This window comes from Diospyros lotus, chromosome 5 (assembly GCF_014633365.1).
Source record: "Diospyros lotus cultivar Yz01 chromosome 5, ASM1463336v1, whole genome shotgun sequence".
NCBI lineage: Eukaryota > Viridiplantae > Streptophyta > Magnoliopsida > Ericales > Ebenaceae > Diospyros > Diospyros lotus.
In genome coordinates this window covers 13,548,512-13,569,876 of record NC_068342.1, presented here as the reverse complement: position 1 = coordinate 13,569,876, position 21,365 = coordinate 13,548,512, and the positions used below count along the sequence as shown (strand labels likewise).

The 21,365-nt window shown below is 34.2% G+C and overlaps 2 protein-coding genes across 2 annotated transcripts; both read right to left on the bottom strand.

The window, feature by feature from the left end:
- Positions 1 to 1,372: 1,372 nt before the first annotated feature.
- Positions 1,373 to 4,907, bottom strand: LOC127802854 (protein NSP-INTERACTING KINASE 2-like). The gene is made up of 4 exons (XM_052338908.1): positions 4,300 to 4,907; positions 3,389 to 3,649; positions 2,386 to 3,258; positions 1,373 to 2,183 (listed from the first exon to the last, which is right to left on the bottom strand). Exons 1-4 carry the CDS (start codon positions 4,736 to 4,738, stop codon positions 1,702 to 1,704), a joined length of 2,055 nt encoding a protein of 684 aa, XP_052194868.1. The 5' UTR covers positions 4,739 to 4,907; the 3' UTR covers positions 1,373 to 1,701.
- Positions 4,908 to 9,688: 4,781 nt separating this feature from the next.
- LOC127802713 (40S ribosomal protein S13) lies at positions 9,689 to 15,473 on the bottom strand. Its single transcript, XM_052338699.1, has 5 exons — positions 15,340 to 15,473; positions 15,150 to 15,222; positions 13,627 to 13,765; positions 13,338 to 13,524; positions 9,689 to 9,935 (listed from the first exon to the last, which is right to left on the bottom strand). Exons 1-5 carry the CDS (start codon positions 15,360 to 15,362, stop codon positions 9,902 to 9,904), a joined length of 456 nt encoding a protein of 151 aa, XP_052194659.1. The 5' UTR covers positions 15,363 to 15,473; the 3' UTR covers positions 9,689 to 9,901.
- Positions 15,474 to 21,365: the final 5,892 nt, after the last annotated feature.

Here is a 21,365-nt window from a genome sequence, read left to right as displayed (position 1 = left end):
TTTTATTTCTCAATATATGAATATTTATGAGTTCCTATTTTCTATTATTTAGCAACAGTATACTAGGTTTTGACATTATTTTTAAAAACCAACTCACGTTGAAAAGAAAAAAGGAAACTCTTATTATAAAAGTCGGTATGTTAGACCCATTTAGAAACAATTTTTGTGATGCTCTTTTTATTTATTTTCACTATTTAAAAAAAAAAAAAGACCCTGAATTTTTTTTTTAAAAAAAGTCTATTTTCATATGATTCTCATTTTTTTTTTATAATATTTCTTTTTAGAGGAAGTATTGTTTTCTTGTCTCCCAAAATTAAAGTATTTTAAAATTAATTATCTGAAAATAATGTTTAAAATTATTTCACCAAATGTATGCTTTTAAATTCATTTCAACTTTTTATAATTTTGAAAAATCATTCCTAAACCAGCCTTTAAGTTGAGAAACTCTCTCCCCTTTCGTCCCCTTTGTTTCCCCTTCTATCGAACAAAGCATCCCTTTGGTTCTCACTTTTAGACCTCATTATACTAAGAAGAGAGCTTCCACACTTTTATAAAGCTACTTGCCAATTTGAAAATACCCAACTTACCCTGTCAGTAGGATTTCTGATAATCTGATATTATTGGGCTCAATGGAGAGGGGGTAAAATAGCCTTTCACAATTGGGATTGTTGGGATGGGAAGGCAAATAGTTCTTTCCTTTCTTCTTCTTCTTCTTCTTCTTCTTCTTCTTCTCCTCCTAGGTGAGAAAGCAAATAATTCAAATTCACTTGTTTTTTGGTCATTTTCAGTCAGTATATTTGTGTAGAATTTTCATAACGATATGACTTATAATTACATAAATATTACTGACACATAACTCTAATGACATTTTTGTGCGAAAATTTTGCAAGCATAGGATCTTACTTTAATACTGTTAAGATGTACAGCAGAGTGCATTCATTCAAAAAATATTGGATGCATTTCGAATTTTCTTTTCCCTTATGAAAACAGAATCACTTTTCTTAAGGTGGGAACCCAGTGCGTGTCAATCTTGAATGAAGATGAGAAATATCTGAGTTTGGGTGTTATACTCTTGATAAACTTTTGATAGCTACTCATCCCTGAATAAGGTTTACGAGCAGAGTAACTAATGATATGATTGATATCACTACTTCTAGCCTGTCAAAAGCTATCCACCAATAAACTATACAGCCTTCTCGGGAGCATAAAAACAATAGAATATCAACCTAAACATAATGACTGAGCAATTCGTACAGTTACATTGTGGTCTCTTCTTTTATGCTCTTCAATCGTTGCTTACATGAAAATTGAAATGACTGAGCAATACTTGGTTCCAAAATCCCAATACTTGAACAAAAATGGGAGGATGAAGTTCTGAGATTTAGCCATGTATTAACATGAAACTACCAAATAACTTCCAAAGACATCGGTCCAGGTGAAGGAAACTCGCTGTCAAATGGCTAAAGATCAATGCTACAAGTATTAAAGGGTTTTCAAGCGCTTTCTCTACCTACAATCTACAATAATAATTAGAACACTTCCAAAATGCACAACATCCAGTCCCTCAGGAAGGACACGTAGCATTTGAGAAGACTAACAGTAAATTAGTCCTTGAACATTCACGTCATCACCAAGAGATACTGATGGCCTGCCTATTTTACCTCGTCATTTAGATGATGGGGCACGAACAACATAGAGAATTCAGCAAATGCTAAATTCAGTTAGTTCTTGCGTCACAGTTTCCATGGCCGGCCTTTGGTCGGGAGATTCATGAGTGCAAAGAAGAGCAATCTTCCCCAGCTTAGCAGCTTCAGGTTCAGGGAAGTTTCCATCAAGATTGGTGTCGATGAAGTCTTCAAATTTGCATGTTTCAGCCCCTTGACGAATCAAGTGGGTAATCTTGTGTTTTCCAGAGAGGATTTGAAATATGATCATACCGAATGCATATACATCGCTCTTTTCGGTGAACCGGCCAGTGGTAGTGTACTCGGGGGCGAGGTACCCCATTGCTGCACTGGCTTTGAGTGTTGAGAAGATAACATCATCGGCTAGGAGTTTGTCCAGGCCGGCATCAGAAAGCAATGGGATATACCGGTGGTCGTCGATGAGCACTTTCTCAGCAGATATATTTTGGTGAACTAGTGCAAGTTTTTTTCCTTTCTTTCCATGCAAATATCCAATGCCTGCCAGAAAACAACAGAATCAGTTCGTTGGAACCAAAGGAGGGCATGTTCATAATTAAAAACCACAGTTTGTTATTTCCTTCTATTTCAAGGTTAGGTTGTCTTTGGGAGTAACTTACAATTCCAAAGGCTTACCAGTTGTTGTGAGATGAGATTAAAAATATAAGAACAATTTTCGGAATAGGAAGACAAGGAAGCAGACCTTTAGCTATGCCTTGGATGATAGAAATTCGGGTAGACCATTCAAGAACCTTCCCAGTGCTTGCCTTCACGTCAAGATACTTGCACAAGTTCCCATTTGGGACAAAATCATAGATGAGAAAACACTCTCCCCTCCCCTTTGAACAGCAAAAACCTCTCAACCTAAGAAGATTTTCATGTTTCAGCGAGGTGAGGATCTTCAGCCCCTTTAAGAATTGAGCTTCATCCGACTTGCAGCTACTTTTTGCAATACACTTGATGGTGACAGAAGAACCATCCCTCAGCAACCCCTTGTAGGTAGACGAGAAACTACTCTTTCCCAAGAAGTTTACCTCCGCAAAGTGCTGAGTGGCAGACTCAACATCTTCTAGATTGAACATAAAGCTCTCAAACATTTCTTGAGAAAAACCACTTCCGCTGCAACCTTTAGCCAGCGGATCCCAGCCACTGGAATACTCCAAAGAGATGAGGGGAGATGTACTCTTCTTGTAGACCTCCTTGACCTGGTCAGTACTAAGTCGACTATCAGAGGTATCAAAGGCACTTCCAATTTTCTGTTTCCTGCGACGGTACCATGAGGATGCAACAAGGCCGGTAATTGTCAATACAACTATTACTCCAACTACTCCAAATACAACAGCAAGTACTGGCTGCTTTGACTGATCTGAACAACGCCTTTCAGTACAATTCGATTTGAAGTTTGCCGACTCCGGGATACCCTTTTTCGGAAGACCATTTGAGCCAGGCCTAAATGGTTCTGGTTTCGTAGGGTTTAGATTGTCAGAAGCACTGCAAGCTTGCAAGGTAGAAAAACCAACCCCACACAAGCCCGTGTTATTTGCATATTGGAACCCATCATTCAATCTCTTCATAGCTTCGTTTCATCCATACAAAACAACGAAAAAGAGAAAAAAGAGTGATTAAAGCTTGTGTTTGTTGGGTTTGTTGGGATTCAAACATCAGCAATGTGAGCATGAATGTGGAAACAAAGACAAGAATATTACCTATGGAGACACTGCCAGAAAGGGAATTATTTCGGATGTCCAGAACTTCAAGCACTGGTGCATTGGCTAACTTTGTCGGGATTGAACCAAAGAGTTGATTAAAGCTTAAATCCAGCCTTTTTAAATTTGGCAAATCCCCCAAAGTTGCTGGAATTGCACCAGTCAGTTGATTATACTGCAGAGCTAGAACACTGAGCTTCTTCAGAGACCCTAACTGCGGGGGAATGCTTCCTCTCAACTTGTTGTAACAGAGTTGTAGAACTGCAGTAAAAATAAAATAAAATAATAAAAGAGGATAATCCAATAAGGTTCTGTTGTCCAGGTATCTTGAGCCTTGCTAATAAATTAGAGGCAAGGCGAAGACGAGTTCAAAAATAATAGATCAGCATTGAAAGAAAATAAGTTTGAGAACGAGATTTTAGATTCATGTAATTACATGACTTCCATCAATGCATTTCAACTCTCGATATATGGTAGGTTTATCTTTATCTCTTTTATGACAACTCTCTCAATAAATAAATAGCTTCAAAACAGTACAAATTCATTGTTTTTGAGTCTCATTAAGAGTTTCTTCTAACGGAACTTTTGAACTTGCGGAAAAGCCTATATATAAAGCCACAAAGAGGAAGGAGTAAGAGATAAAGAAGCTTCACCCCTGTAAGTCTTTGGCAAACCCAGAAATTAACAGTGCTATTGAAACTGAATAAGTCAAAAAAATGCATAAATCTTTTTAGTTTTTCTTTTTTTTAGTTTCATACAATTCAAGCCAACATCAGAAACACAAATGAACAGGAACCTAAGAAACACCGAGACTTGAAAAACCTTAACCCAGAAAACAAACATTTTGCCCGAAGAAGAAGAACCCATTTGGCTAGAAGTGCAGTATCCAAACAGTAATGAAGTTGACTGACCTTGGAGATTAGACATGTTTGCAATCTCGGGAGGTATTTCCCCGGAAAGATTGTTGACATTGAGATATAAATCCGAGAGCTGGCTGAGCTTAGCTATCTCCTTGGGAACCACTCCATGGAGCTCATTGAAATGCAAGTAGAGCCCAGACAAGCTCTTGAGCTGGCCAATCTCCAGGGGGATTTGGCCTGCGAGGCCTTTGCCCTGAAGGGAAATGTTGACCACCTGGCCACGGTCGTTGCAGGCAATGCCTTCGAAGGCGCCGCTGCAGGGGGTGGCGGCGGTGGCAGACCAGGAGGAGAGGTAGAGGCTTTGAGGGTCGAGAGCGGCTTTGATGGCCATGAGAATGGTGAGTTGAGAGGTGGGTTGGGAGAGAGCTTGAGATGGGTATGAAAGCAGGAATGTGGAGATGGCGAGGATGATCAGAGAGAGCAGACCCATGTTTGGTTTGCGAGAAAACGCTGGTGGGAACTGGGAAAGTTTGTGGCTTTATCTATCTTCTAAATCTTTCCACTCAGAGAGAGAGAGAGAGAGAGAGAGAGAGAGGAGGAACATGTGCAAGAGTCAAGAAGGCGTCTAATTTTGTGAGAGATGCTGAGAAAAAGAAAGGGAAAAAGAAAAAATAAAGTGCCTTTCTTTGTGAGTTGATAACTTGATATTAAAGGGAGATGGCTTTCAGATTCAAATCCGGGCAACCGGAGGCACCGGTAATCGGTCACAAACCCTCTGGCTGGGTCCGACAACCGTTTCACCAACCCCATGCAATTTATTTATTTTGGTAAAAAGTTTGGGTTCTCCTAACTAATTTGGTTTATCAATTTTAATTTTTTAATATTTTGTAATAAATTTTAATATTTAATATTTATTTATATTAATCATAAATTACCATTTCGATTATCAACATATATATATATATACATAACTGTTAAGGGCATTAATGAGTTCAAATAAGCTTAGGAATTTGGTTCTTTTTAATTTCATTTGATTTTAATTCAATTCTTTAATTAGATTTGGTGACATTAAGTAAAGTTCAAATTAAATCATCTAGTCCACGGACCCGACTCCACTCCACCAAACTTGTATAAATAAATATTATTAAAGTTATTGCGTTTTTATTATATAAAAAAAAAGTCTCTATGTTTGTCAATATGCTTTTGTGCTTATTTGTTTTGTTTGGACTTTTTAATTTAGTTTCATTAGGTATATAATTGGGTTGGTTTGAATTTAAAATCTTAGATTTAATCATAATTATTTTAAATCTAAATTTATATAAAACTCAAATTAGTTTATATCTCATTATCTCTTTTTGATATAAGTTTTGCTTGCATGTGAATAACGTAGGCTACACCCCTAATTAAATGCAAAAATGATATATATATATATATATATTGAGGTTTGGTGTGGTAGCAAGATATTATTATTCTTAGATGTTGTTTGGGGGAATTCATTTGAGATCACAAATCTAATAAGATGAACGGGTGACGTGGCAGTTTGTGATTGGTTCAAATAAATGTTGAATTTTAAATGTCAAATATTAATATTAAATATTAAAATTTTACCGAACCCAGTAGAGTTTGGGAATATTCAAGTAAATTTCCCAAACTTTTGTCGTTAAACTTAAATAGATAAATATACAGAATGTAGTGTTACACAAAATGTAGTTTTAATGGTGAACGCAAGCAATGAATACCTAACTCATGCATAGAATATCATTAAGTTAAGTAGAATTAATTTAACAGCGAGAAGAAGAAGAAGAAGAAGAAGAAGAAGATGCCTTAACACTAGGAAGCAGCGGGCCGGGCTTGAGAGGAAAATATAAAGGAAGGGAAATGAGGATTATCGGAGTAGGAAGGAACAGGAATGGGACAGCATGGGAAGCTGGCAAAGGCAAGTGAAGAATATGACGTTTTGGAATAAAAATCAGTACTGTTGGTGGTGGAAAAACAGCTGAGCTGAGAAAATTTGGGAAAATGGGTACGTAGATGGGTATGTATGTATGGGAAGAAGAGAGTTCTGTCTTTCTTTCTTTCTTTCTTTCTTTCTTTCTAACACTGCACTACACTACACTACACTACACTCTCCCTATTATCCATCTTTCAAATTCATTGGTCTGCAAAGCAACTGAGCGACTGCCGACTGGCCCCATAAAGAGAATAAAGGAGCATCCCAATTTGGATTCATATCAACTCTCTCTCAATCATTCATCTCATATGCCCATACTCTCTCTCTCTCTCTCTCTCTCTGCCATTTATTTCAAAACACATGTGCTGTGGAGTGGAGGAACAAAATTTTGAAAACTCTGCTTAGCAAGCAAGCTGCCTAATTTTAGAATTTGGGTGATCTTTGATGATGGAGATTGATTGATGAATTTAGTGAGATAGAGAGATGATATATTATTTTTAATTTAATAAATATTAAATGTTAAAAAGTAACTATTAAATATTAAAATTTTATTAAATCCTTGCCAAACTTAAGAAAGCCAGTAAGTCACACACAGACCCACCCTTGCTTTGCTTGGCTTGGCTTTCCCTTTCTTTCCCAATTCCCAGGTCACTCACTGTCTGTCTTAAATGAAAATTCAAACTTGTTCTGACTACGTAGTTGGTTGAGGGTAAGTACTTGCTGCTGCTGCTGCGGATGCTGATGATGATGGGATAGTACATTGCCAGGCCAGAACATGATTTGCATGAGCATGATATTATTAAGATTTCTTTGTCCGTGAGCATTACTTTTTATTATTCTGTTTGAGACTAAACCCTAATTCGCAGCCGCCACCTTCTCTCCTAATAATGGAATCAAAGGATAAATAAGTGATCCAGGGATAAGCCGGATAGTAAAAGGGCAAAGGACAGTAATATGTTTGTTTGGTGATGAGTCATGAATTTAATTTTTTTTTAATGTGAAATTAAAGTTTTAATTTATAATTTATTTCTATTTATATAATTAAGGACACGAGCACATTGAATCATATAAAGTCGATCATCACACAAGATAAATAAGTGAAATTAAATGAAAATATCTTGATTGAGAGAGAGGTTGGAATGGAAGTTAACAGACAATAAAGAAAAAAAATATTTAATGGATCTAATTGAAAAATATTTTTTTGATTATACCACCATAATCAAAAGATAGGGCAATTAAGCAAAAGGTATATTTGAATTTTTAAAAAAATTATTAGAATTAAAATTAATTTTTCATCCATTCTCCAATTGAGGGTGAAGAAAAGAAATAGGACTTTAATAAGAGCAGAATAACCCAATTTGGGATTGAGGTGGATGGTTGGTTGAGTTAAAGGTGGATTCCATTGTATAAAATAAAATGTTTGATAAATTAAGTTTAAATTATAATATTTGGTAGAATATTTAAATTCATGTAAATACATCAAAATACTCAAATTAAGTTTAGATCCTCTAATACACCTAATCGAATTAGAGTTAAAAAAAATTAAAAATTTACTAAACTTCCTATTTATCTCATTTGACTTTAAACCAAATCCCATATAACATTAAACTTTCTTCAAATCAACCATAAATTCGATGCCAAACATGATCTAGGTAGATGTCACAACAAAAGACTATGAAAAGATATGAATTAGTGTCCTCACTGTCAATCACTGCATTCATCATTTACTTTTCTCCAGGTCAATGATTATTAATAAGAAGCTTAACTCAAAATTGAGAAATAAAATTCTGATTCACCCGCAATATTATCATTCTTGCACAATTTTTCACCATTCATATTTTTAATTTTAACAGATGAGGTAAATCGTAAATGGAGATTTTGTCTCATTACACAGAGTAAGAAATCAAACATGCAACCTATTAATACGAATTTCAACTTATCGTGGTCTAACAACTTAACTTATATTTTGAGAATAAAATTCTGATCCACCCTTGTCAGGGGTTTTGTTAGTTCCAATCCCACATCATCCACCAACTTCATTTGTGATGGAATGGTTCTTAAAATGGATCAACCAAATCATCTTTGATACCCAACAAAATAACTTGATTGTTGCTTAAAAGACTCTGTTTATTAATTATAAAATTTCATATAAAATTGTTACACAAACAAATAAGCTCATTAATGACCATATATTGGGGACAAAACTTACTCAAGCATAACTTAGTAAATATATCAGCTTTAAACCATCTTAGTGACTTTAATTTTCTCATGTCAGAATATGGGCCACATTCAAAGAAAGACAAAGAAATGGGCAAAAAGAAAAAGTTGACAAAGGAAAACAAGGAACTGTAAATGGATGCTTTCCTGTTATCACGAAAGGACAACCTGTGATTTGCCAGTGCCACCCCCCCTTGATTGGGCTTCTGAATCAGAAGGGAAGGGCAAGGGTAAAGTGCCATAAGCTTCCTCCCTTCTGTGTCTTTTTTAACAGAATTTTGCACAGGTGATAATTGGAGTATTGTGTGTGTTATCTTCCAAAAAGTGGAAACTTCAATTCTTTTTCACAAACCAGCCAACAAAGTGCGACAAACAGTAACTGTGACATTTGTTTGTTCGTTTGGTGGGGTGCATTTAAATCAAGAAAATTGCACAAACCTAGCTGATAGCAAATAATGTTAAACAAGACCCGCTTTTCACATGTGAAGATCATCTAATAATTGCTTGGTTTGATTAATTAGCCAGCTAAAAACAAATACACGAGGGCTACTAACAAAAGAAAAGGCACACTTTTGTTAACAGAGATCCTCGGAAAAGATGCAGCGCCAAAAGCATATTTCACGAGAAAGCAGAAAAACAGTATGTTCACACACACCAAAACACTAGCTGTGCGAGCATGATTAGGCAGATTGTTTCTTTAAGTTGATTGATGGGCCGTGGGGCAATTCTCATCTCATAGTGTAAGTAAAAGCTCTTCTGCCCCACTTAGCACAAGCACAAACCAAACGGATCCCATTTGCAATAGGGATGGAAAAGGAGAGGAGGGTATGTTTGTTAGGTTGATAAAATTTCAGGGCCTCCGTAATATATATGGATACATAATGGGACTTGAAAAAGTGTAATGAAATTAAATTCGAGTGACTATTAATACCATGTATGCTTACCAAGGAACAACACTAGCATGGGCTTAGGGAGGGAAAAAGCTTGACCGTTAAGTTCAAAATAAATACAATTTAGAGGTGATAAAATGCTAATAAACACAACATTGCTAATCAAGAAGCTTCATAGCTTCCTAGCAAGAGTAGGCAGTTTGAAGACCAGATCATCCGATGCAGGAATTAGTCAATTCTGGATTTACGGAAACACTTAAAAAACTGAGTTCTCTCTTTCTTAAGTTAATCCACAGTAATAAAGATGAAACATGGGCTCGAAGGTGCATTTAATTGTAAACTGGCATGTGTTTTCCAGGGGGGAAAAAAAAACAGCCACACAAATTTAAGAATCTCTGCGCATTGGGGAGCTTAAAAGGACGGAATTATCTGTTACAAATGTTCTTATGTCCTCGTTCAATAATAAAATTGGGCTCACAAGGAACTTCACAGCAGTTTAGAAGGAGAGACGTCTAAAATACTCATGACTACCAAATCTTGTTCGTCCAAAGGGGCAGTGGATTACAAAACCCATAAACTATTACCAAATATTCTCTTATGCAACAAGAGTGCTGGCTGTGGTAGACTCACTGCAAACAAAGAACAAATTGAATAAGCATTAGTGCCGAGGTACAACCATGTTCAAGACGAAGAGAAGTAAAACAGTCATCTGAAACATTTCTAATTTCAGTGTCAACAATAAGATGTGCTTCTAATATTTATTTAATTGCAAAGCAGAGTAACAGAACATGTGCAACAGTATATGACCAACGGAGGACGGACTACTAGACAAACATAAACGAGCAATTACAAAGAAGAGCAAGGCAGGCATATGCTACATTAAGAGGAAAAGATAAATAATTGGCAAGAGGGAAAAAAAGGTTAAGCTACAAAACGAGGATATTCAGCTAAATTGCCAAAAACAATCAATTCAGGCTAACAGCATTCTTCCCCCAGAACTCACATCTAGGATGAATTCAGCAAAAACAATTAAGCTGTGTAGGATCAAACATCTTCCTGACTTGGATCTTTCTGGTCCCATTGCCTGCCTATTTGCCAAATCCTAATCATAAGAAATCAGGAACTGGCTAAATAACTCCCATCCCCCTCCGTGGGAGAACCACAAAGTCTACTACTTGTACCCCCACAATGTCTTTTCGGGCACAAGACAGATCATGTCACCAAAGCTGGGTAAGTACATAATTCACAATAACAATGTCATCTGTGAATTCTCAATTAGCACTTTGTTTTCCCAAAACTTCTTCGTGCAATTCCAAAACCCATATAAGATCAGTTATATCAAGATTGCACAGTTCCCCAAGGAACTGTGATCCAAGTCCTAAATTTTGATTTTGGTGCAATAGCACACTGGATTGTGAAATAGACAAACCCTAATTTAGAAAAAAGATGATTAAAAAACGCTAAAACAAAAATTCTCAAGCTGTTGAAATAAAAGCAACCAAAAGCTAGGGATCTGAAATTAACACTAGGGCAAAATAATTTGTTCCCAATTTAATTATAATAGGAATCATCTTGTAAAATTCATGGATTATGTAAACAACCCACCCATACCACGTATCATAACAAACCATGAATCAAGTAAAACATTATAAAACAATAACTTTTTGAATGAAAAAATAACTTTTTGACAACATGAATTGATCATAGAAAATGCATTTAAATTACATTTTCCTATGTATTTGGAAAAAAATATAGTTGTTTGAATCTATTCATCTATCCATGGGATGAAGATGGGTCTACTAGCCATGTGAATAGATTCACACGTAAGACAAACAAAAGGTGACCAAGTATACTGTACACTTCATTACGCCACCCAGAGTGCCTTTTAGTTTGCTTTTGTAAACCCCACATTACATTCATCCAATGTCTAAATAGAGTCGCACATCATGTGTCATATAAAGATTGCAGAAGAAACAGAAAACATTTGGTTTTGACCTAGCAAAAAAATAAAAACAACAGAAAACATTTCATTACAGGTTAAAATAAATTTACAAGACATGCTTCTTTTTCTCCAGAACATTCAAGGTTAAAGTTGCATGGAAAAGGGGTATTCACATTTTGAACGTTGCCAAATAATCAAATACTGAGATCTGTTGCATAAATTAAAAGCTTCATTTCAACTTTAGTACTCTCACAGAATTAACCTCTGAAGCACAAAACTAAATGACTCCACTAAACTTCTTTTATATGTATCATCTCACAAATCTATCAATCTTAATCTACTTCTAATGCATTGACATCCAGAACTCTTCACGTAAACATGGAAGCACAGCCTGATTATCACAATGCACTCCATTTATTTGATCTACAGCTAATGCCACAATACAGAAGAAGTTATCTGAAACCACAATTAACTTATCATACAAAGTAACAAGAACATAGAACTATTTCAACTTCAGTCACTCAATAATTTGTTTAACCAAAAACAAGTATCAACTCGGTAAACAAACCAAGAAATACAAATGCCCTGTTCTACAGGCACCTTAATCTCCTTCCATCAATCTTTTGGGTTCAGCCATAAATTAGTATATAAAACATGGTTGCTGCTAAGCATTGTCGGGCATAAAATATAACTCCAAAATACAAAACATGAAAGTTGCTAAACATTTGTTATATGACCAACCCAAATGTTTTTTTACCTGCTAAAGGTAGTTCTGATAACCAAGAATCAGATATCCTCAATCAATTTGTTGCAATCAGTGTTTCTAAAGTGTGCTTAAGTTGTGCTTTTACCTAAGCTTTGACATGCTATGAAGAGTGCTTGAGAAATACACTTGGGTGTTTTTTTTTTTTTTTTTTTTGTCTTTTATCAAACAATATAAGTGGTTAGATTTGTTTAAATTTTTGCAAGCTTTGACATGCTATGAAGAGCACTTCAGAAATACACTCGGGTGTTTTTTTTTTTTTTAATCAAAAAATATGTGGTTAGATTTGTTTAAATTTTTGCAATGGTGGTCGCTTGCAACTAGTCCTTACCCCAAAAAAAAGCTATTATCAGATCATAAAAAGAACAAATAAAATCATATATACATTTAAAAGAACAAAAAGAAGACTCAGTTGTATTTACTGAGAAAAAAATATTTAATATGTAATTAGGTGTGCATTAGGAGTTTCTAACTTATTCCTAATTGCTGTAAATTAGGAACTAATGATTGATTTCAGATTGCTAAAAATTAGGGATTAATTGATTGGGAATTGTTGTAAATTAGGGGTTGATTAATTGGGGATTCTTGTAAATTAGGGATGATTTTTCAGTGTTCTGCTAAGCGATCTTCTATATAAATAGTGTTAACAAATAGTAGGGTTTTGTAGCCAAAGTTTTACAAAAAACAACAGACTCAGCAAAATAAAAAAATAACAAATTGAAAAAGACACCTTAGCATATTTGGATCCTTGCAACTGAGAGTTCAGACCAGTTTGTCTTCCAAGTTCCACTGGACCAGCAACTAACCAGATTGTATCTTTTTATATATCCCTTGTGTTTTTGCTATGGTTGCATGAACTTGTAAATAGGTATAAAATATAAATGAAAAACGGCATTTGTTAAATTTACAGCCCTCACTGTTATTTAGTTTTCTTAATAGTTTATATTTTTTATGATTATAAAAATTTAATCTCTTCATTTTATTTAAATGCATTTCACTTTTCTTAAACGTGTACTTCGCTTTATGCTTAAGCTCCGTAGGCCTTCTATGCTTAAGTGCACTTAGCGCTTTTCAAAACAGTGGTTGCAATTCACAAACCAAGCAAAGAATCCATTTGGAAACAAACTCAATTGTAAGCACTCTTTGCAACATTTATATAATATATCAACAGAAACATTCTTCTAAGAATCCCAGTGCTGGAAATATAAGATACGGATGCACAATAAGGTTGAATACATGATTTTTTGGGGGACAAATCAAATGAATATTAGCATTGATCAATATGATCTATTTACATGTACACAAGAAAAAAATATGTGAACTTACTATTTCCAGACAGGTGGAAGCTTCTTTGTCTTCTTGTAGTAACGTGCAAGTCTGTGGATCCTGCTCTCAACCAGGATTAACCTAAACTTGGAATCCTTGTCTTTCCTGTTCCTCTCCAGATGCTTTCGGATAGCAACAGCCTTCTTAATGAGATGGTAGAGGTCCTCAGGTATTTCAGGAGCAAGGCCTGTTCAATTTTGTATAAATTGTGAGCCCAAAACTCTATCCAAGTCAAATTGAGAAATCAAGCAGCAAAATGATTTTAATATATGTATATGTGTGTGTGTACCATGGGCCTTGAGAATACGCAAAATCTTGCTTCCTGTGACACTGTTCACCTGGGCGATTCCATGAGAATCACGAAGAATAACACCAATTTGTGAAGGGGTCATACCCTTCTTAGCAAACTTGCAGATGTTCTCTTCAACCTGAAAGATAAAGAGAACAATTCTTTTTAGAGAAAAGCTTTAACATACCAAACAAACCAAGTTTAAAATGATAAGATTGAAAAACCATTAATTGCAATCAAACTGATTTGAGTATGGAAGGGCTATTCAATGAACAAAATGAATACAATAATCCAATCCAGTATTTCATTTTTCATAAATGAAAACGAAATAAGTATATAACAGATGAAAGTAAAAACAAGAAAATGGAACCATGATTGATAGATCTGCAGGGTTCAACTAATTAGAAATTAAATGATGCTCATTCAACAGAATGCATAAAATTCCTTTGATCAAGTCAACAACTGACCACAATTGAGAATAATATCAATGACAAATTGTTGCATATAAGCAACCTGATCTTTTTGGGAGTTTTGAAGGAAAGGAAAAGAAGAATAGACAGCAACTTTCAGGGTCCTCACTTGGATGGCCAGCTGGAATATCAAAAAATTTAATGTTTTCTAACAAATTTTGGGACCAGATAAATGATGTTCAAATACCTAATTAACTATAGTCAATTTCGTAGCCAAACTTCCTCCTGTTTAGTTCATATTCAAGATTGCTGTCGTGTAGCTAACAGTTACCAAGGTACAGACTAACTCTTAAAAAGCAGAACATTCCTTCATATCACAGCATCAAACAACAATACTGATCAATTCCTAAAACGTAACACTTTATAACAGATTAACAACAAAGTTACTGCATAAAACAGAGAAATAGAGCATGGTTATACTCCCATGAGAAAATCAATATGCTTTTGTTTTACAATAGATTAGAAGTTTAATATAAATACTTATGCAGCTCAGTTTGAACAAAATAAACAAACACAAAGTTATGCATGCAAACAAATCAACTCAACAATAAATTTGTACATTACAAATGGCTTAGCCAATGGCCACTAGTACAAGAAGTATAACACCTTGGGTGTGAATGCTGCAGTTGAAGATTGAAGGATGATCTGGTTGTAAAAATGGACCACCACAAACATTTAGAGCCATAGGGACAAATTTTGAGACTTCTAACACCGTCTCTTATCAACCCAAAAGCATAAACCATTACCTCCTTTTCCGTTTACCACGTTATTATTCTCTACTAACAACGACCGCCCAAGAAATAACATTAACTTTTACATAAACATAGAGTATATATTTTTTCTTTCCTTTTTTATTTTTTCTATATGCTCGAGGTTCAAGACAGAAAGACAATGATTAACTCTCAGGCTTCAAAACTGGCTAAACACCCTAAAGTTCCATCGGCTGAAGATCAAATATACAATTTCAAAAATAAACAAAAAGGCAAAACTGGTGAAGCATCATTCAAAGATAAATGAATTTGGTACAAATGAGGATATATTAAGGTTCCATACATCCTGGGAAGAGATCTTCAGCCAACTTGGTGGAGTCCTCTTGTACGGCAAAGCTGAAGCTGATATACCCTTACTATGACAAAATTCAAAAGGCAACAAAAAAGCAATCAAAATCACACAGATTGAATTCTTTAGAAAGTGGGTATACAAATCCGTTTACATACATTGAGAAAGAAAATGAAGAACTAACCCTCTGCTGTGCATGCGACCCATGTTGACAGTGGCTGTGAGTGTCGCCGCCGCTTTGGCTTGCCCAACGCCTGCTTGTTCCAACCTGAAAACCCTATAATTGATGTGGAGACGGAGGCTAGGTTTTATATTAGATTTTTGTGATACTTGCATATGAGTAATTGGGCTGGGCTATATTTTTGTTCCGGCCCATTTGGACCACCAAGTTTAACAAGTAAATCCGTGTCCTTTTTCGTTGTTTTATCTTTACATTCTCACTAACGGTGTTTGTTAATTAAAATATAAATTATAAAAAATATATTTTAAATAAAAATATATTTTATTATATTTATTAAATTTATACGTCAATTCTTAAAAAATAAATTATTTGACTTTTTATCTTAAATTATTTAGATAAATTTATCTTTCTCTCTAAATAAATTTGTTTTAGATTTTATAGATAAAAAAAATGACTCATATGCCTCCCAATGCATTCAAAACAATTTAATAAAAAATTTAGAATACTTCTCATCTTTATCTTGACTATCTCATATTTTGGTTTGAAAAATATTTTAACCTTATATTAATACAAATTTATCTTACTTATTTTAATAAACGCTATCCAAATAAATTATGCAAAATTTTATTTTTTATTTTTTATTTATTTTAAAATTTTGCATTTAAAGTGAAAAAACACATTCATTTTGATTTTATGAATTTAATTTCATAGAATTAAAGCAAGATGTGTAAAATTTCCAAATGAATTTTATAAAAAATAATAATAATAGAGATGAAAATGAGAGGGTAAAAGGGTAATTTACCCCTTTAAAAAAATAGAAAAAATTTATTTATAGTCACTAATTTTGCTCTCCACGACCACCTTTAAATATATCTAAAATACTTTCATTTGAAAACTCATTTTTACATTCACTATTGCAACTACTTTTTCCCTCAATGAACTGCTTGTCAGTCGCCATACGTGGCCGCCCATTCACGTCAAAGACGATGCAGCCAAGAGAGTCGGATATGATATGCATACACAAACACACACATATACATATATCAAAACGCATACATAAACACACACACAATTGGACAGTTGGAGATGGCAGGGGAAATGACCATGGGGGCGCCCATAGTCGACGGCAGCAACCGCCTTGCATGGCTGCTTTCCCGTCCATCTTCGACTATCCAATTGTGCGTGTCTGTGCATGTATAATAATAGTAATAGAAGAGAGTATTTTTGAAAAATATTGGGTAAAAAGAGTTATTAACGTGGTTGCAAAAAATAAAAGAGATAAAGTGAGTTTTTACAGATTGTGAAGAGCAACAAAAAAAATTAGCTGCAAATAGAATTTCTCAAAAAAAAACCCTTAGCATCCCTACCCCACCCTATCTATCATTCTCAAAAAAATGAATTTTACCCTACAACCTTTTTCTATAAATGAAATTTTAATTCTATATTTATTTTAAATATACATGTGTAGAATTTAATTAAATTTTGTATTTTAAATGTATCAAACTAAACATAAAAATTTATTTGCAACTGAATTTTATCTTGAATTTATTTATAAATAAAAATAAATTCCACATTTCAAATTCTTTCTTTCCAAATATAGTGTTTAAATTCATCAAAAATATTTATTATAGATATCATTTTGTCTTTCAAAAAGATATCTTTCAAATAAATATTGATATTCACAAGCTTAGAGAAGGAGTTAGGGGTGTGCATTTTTTCGATTTAACCAAATTGACCGAACCAAACCGATCGAACCGGTCAGTTTAGTTCGATTAATTAAGTAGCTAAAAGCGATTCAGTTATATTTATAAAAAAAAATCAGATATTTCGATTAACTGAAATAACCGAATTTGTTATTTACTGCCCATTGTTTTCCCTTAATTACTGCCCATGGTTTTCCATTACCGCCCACGGTTTCTCCCTCCCCCCACACAAACTACTATCTCTCTCCTTCATGCCACGTTGCCCACTGTTTATTCTCCCCCTCCCCAACACCCACGTGACCCTGGTCTCTGACACTCTCACTCTCTAGTTCCCCCCACTCCCAACCCCCCCTCCCAACCCTCTCCCCCAAACTTCTCTCTCCCTCACCCCAAACCTCTCAGCCTCATGATGTCGGCAGACGTCCCCTCTTTTTCTCTCTTGCGCGCGTTATTCAGTCTGTCGCCCTTTCCCTCCAGCCTCACTAGTGATCCATTACTTCCCTCCTGCCCGCCAGCCTCTCAGTTCTCGTTCTCAAGACTCTTCTTTCTTTCTCTATCTCTTTCTTGATATCGATCTCACTGCCTCACCTTAGTCGCCCCCCTCTCGCCACCTCATGAACGTCGCCTCCCTCCTGCCGCCTCACGATCGTTTCTCTCTATCTCTTTATCCCATGGTTGACTGCACTCTCACCCTGCAATTAAAACACAATAAAAACAAATCATAATAAAACTTTTATATTTTTTTTTATTTTAGTGAGAGGTTTATACTCGCCAGTGTACGAGTGCAGTTGTAGTCCAAATTTATATTTATATTTTCTGGATGAATCCAGGTCGTCCACTGAGAGATTTATTTATGGCAAAAGAAAAAGAATGTCACACACACGCACACGCATTTGGACAAATTGACAACAAGATTTTTTATGGTTTTGTTTTTAGACAACAGATACTAGAAAATAAAGTAAGGCAAAAATTAAAATAAACATTAAACGTAAAAATATGAATTTGGATAGTGCTTGAGTTAAGACAATTTCAGTACCAACCCGTTGATTCCCAAATTTTAGCATAAAAGATTAGCAACATTAATTTAATTTCAGATATGAGGGTTTGTTATTAAATGCAATTAGAGATGATGATAGTTCTAGGTTAAGCAATCCCCATACATGATATGCGGGATTCTAATTTAAGCAACCACCATAAATCCAATTGCAATTAATACACAAAACAACTAAATTAATCATCCGGATTTGGGTATGATAGCGTTTCCAGTTCTAGTAACTCTCATACATGGCATGAAAGCTCTAAGTTAGGCTTACGCTCCAATCCAAACCTAGTGATTTTTTAATAATTAATACACACTCATACTGAAATTTAAATTAATGTTACTTATTTAAAGCGCAGCTTTCTTTGGGAATCATTGGCGTTGGACACTGTCCTTGCCTTAACCCAAGATTAGATTTAGCTACTCATTTTTATTTGAAAGTTAATTGACATAAATTTAAATGACGTAATTTAAATAACAGAATTTAAATGACAAGAAATTTAAAGGCATAAACTAACCGGCCATTTAGGCGGTGAATAATTAAATGACAAGAATTAAAATTGCAGAAATTTAAAAGCACAAATTAACCGGCCATTTAGGCGGTGAATAATTAAATGACAAGAATTAAAATTGCAGAAATTTAAAGGCACAAATTAACCGGCCATTTAGGCGGTGAATAATAAAGTAATAATAAATGACATAAGAATTTAAAAGAAGAAAGAAAAAAGTAAGATTATAAGAGAAAGTACTAAAGAAAATGAGAAAGAACAAGAACAATTCTCAAAGAGAGAATTATAAGGAAACAACTAAACTTTTATTCAAGAATAATAATCACACTTACAAATGCAATCAAGTGAGCTATTTATAGGCCACAAGATGCAATACAAACCACACAATTTCAATTATTCAATTAGACATAATTATATCTAATGGGTACTCACACACTTAAAGTTAAATGGATTTTAGCTATAATACACACCTAATATTAAATGGATTTTAGCTAAAATACATACCTAATAAAGCACTCATAAAGTTAAATGGATTTTAGCTATAACATCCACCTAATAGTTAAATGGATTTTAGCTAAAAAACACACCTAATAAAGCTCTCACATAAAAAATAAAAATAGATTTCTATAAATTGGTTTTTAATCTTCATTAGGATTAAAAATAATCCTTGGGCCTTCTCAAAATAATATTTTCCATGGGTTGTTCAAATTGGGCCTTAATTCTTCATGGGCTTGAATTCTTCATGGGTTTGATTTCTTCATGGATTTGAATTCTTCATGGACTTTAAGTCTTCATGGGCTTGAATTCTTCATGCCTAAAAAAAAAAAAAAATAATAATAATAATAATAATAATTTAATGTTATTAATAAATTATATATTATATATATGTATTACACATGGCACATATATATATTAGATTATATTATATATATATATATATATTACATGCATGCATATAATGATGTATATGTATTATATATAATTTTATATATTATTATTATTATTATTAAATTTTACTTTAAAATTTCATTTCATTCATTTTTCAATTTAAACTTGCATATAACCATAAAATATATATTAATATCTAATTTAAACCATTTTTAAGATCAAAAGAAGGGTATAATTATAACAAAATTTTTACAAAATTAACCACTAATCAATGGTTACATGACAGTCGAAGATGAATGGCCATTTGGGCCTCTAGCCGAGCGAAGGGACAAACCGAATAAGAACTGGCCATTTGTCTTTGTCTCCAGCGTTTCGTTTCCTTCCTATGCAGAGGCCGACACCGCCCCAGCTGCATCTCTCTCCCTCCGATCATGCTTGCCCATTCGGTAAGTTTTAGTGAAGTTCGGTTATACCTCTTATTTCCGTTTCGATTTTTCGATTAGCGTATCCTATCGGTTCGGTTCGACTCGGTTAGTGGGCTATGATCGGTTCAGCTCGGTTAGTGGGCTATGATTGGTTCGGTTCAGTTGGTAAAAAAGTTGATGGTTCGATCGGTTATAACCGAATGCTCTCCCCTGGAATGAGCCCATTTACCGAATTAATTATTTGTATAAGATTGACAAAAATGAAATACTACCTATGAAAATGGAAAAGATGAATTATAACTAAAATTGACCAAAATTATATATAAATTTATTAAAAAAATATTTTTTGCATATAAAATTAAGGGTGTGCATTCGGTTATAACCGAACTGAATCGCCCAATTTTAGCTAACCGAACCGAACCGCCCCTAAGCATATAACCTAACCGACTCGTTACACTAACCAAAATAACTGAAACCGATTTTGACTTTGAGTTAACCGAACCGAAAACCTACCCAAAAACCAAACTAAATTTAAAAAAAAAAAAAAACTAAACTAATTGATTTTGGCATTGAGCTAACCAAACTGAAAATCGAACCACCTAGATGTTACAATTTATCTATCCTCATTGCTACAACATAATATAAAAAACTTTTGCCTCGATTTCTAGAAAGAGATTTAATAACGTATTGTCTTCTCATTCACCTATGCTTGATTAGGTTAATTAAAATATTTGCTCATCAAAGTAAGTTGCTACCTCAAAATCATATTCCCAACAAAATAAAACAAGGTAAAAGATAAACTGATGTCTTAAAAGAGGCACTAACAAAACACCACATAACTTCTCTCCAGCAATTAAATTATAATCTTAGCATTTGTCCTCTAATACAGTTCTTTGCATCTGAATAACATATCACCCCAAATAATGCAAATCTACAAGGAATTTCAACAAGATTAAGAATTTTTTTTTGAATATCTATATCTTAATATTGGTTCATGAGTGTTGGAGAACTGGATCCAGGTCTAGGATCTGAGTTAGGTCGCCTATAAAGGGTTTTGGATCCAAATAACCGATCTATTTGTAGATCTAGCGATAATTGCAGAAAACTGCCCACTTACTCCATATGTGGAGAAAATGGAAAAATGACAGTTTTTCTTATAAATTGCATATAAAATAGTTTTCTCTCACAATTGTAAAAATCAAAAGTTAGAGTTGGTTACAAAAGATTTTTTTTCTCGAATTTCCTCTAAAAGTTTTTAGGCTGTGACTCAAGGGTGATTTTCCATTTTATAATTTCACTTATGACCAGTGATACAACTATTGTGATTAAACTTCCCCTGTGCAAGTAACAGATAACTATTGTGATTAAACTTTCGCTGTGCAAGTAACATGTATGTTATTGTTGTTATGATTCATGTTTCTTTTTCCCATCAAATGGTATCAAAGCAATTTAACCGTATTCTGAT

Excerpts from the sequence above, each read along its gene's own strand:
- LOC127802713 (XM_052338699.1), bottom strand. The coding sequence starts at position 15,362 with ATGGGTCGCATGCACAGCAGAGG. Across the intron at positions 15,223-15,339 it reads GGTCGCATGCACAGCAGAGG|TAAGGGTATATCAGCTTCAG; the intron begins GTTAGTTCTTCA and ends ATTTTGTCATAG. Across the intron at positions 9,936-13,337 it reads CTTCCACCTGTCTGGAAATA|TGAGTCTACCACAGCCAGCA; the intron begins GTAAGTTCACAT and ends CTTTGTTTGCAG.
- LOC127802854 (XM_052338908.1), bottom strand. The coding sequence starts at position 4,738 with ATGGGTCTGCTCTCTCTGATCATCCTCGCCATCTCCACATTCCTGCTT. Across the intron at positions 3,259-3,388 it reads TTCTGGCAGTGTCTCCATAG|CTATGAAGAGATTGAATGAT; the intron begins GTAATATTCTTG and ends GATGAAACGAAG. Across the intron at positions 2,184-2,385 it reads CATCCAAGGCATAGCTAAAG|GCATTGGATATTTGCATGGA; the intron begins GTCTGCTTCCTT and ends GTTTTCTGGCAG.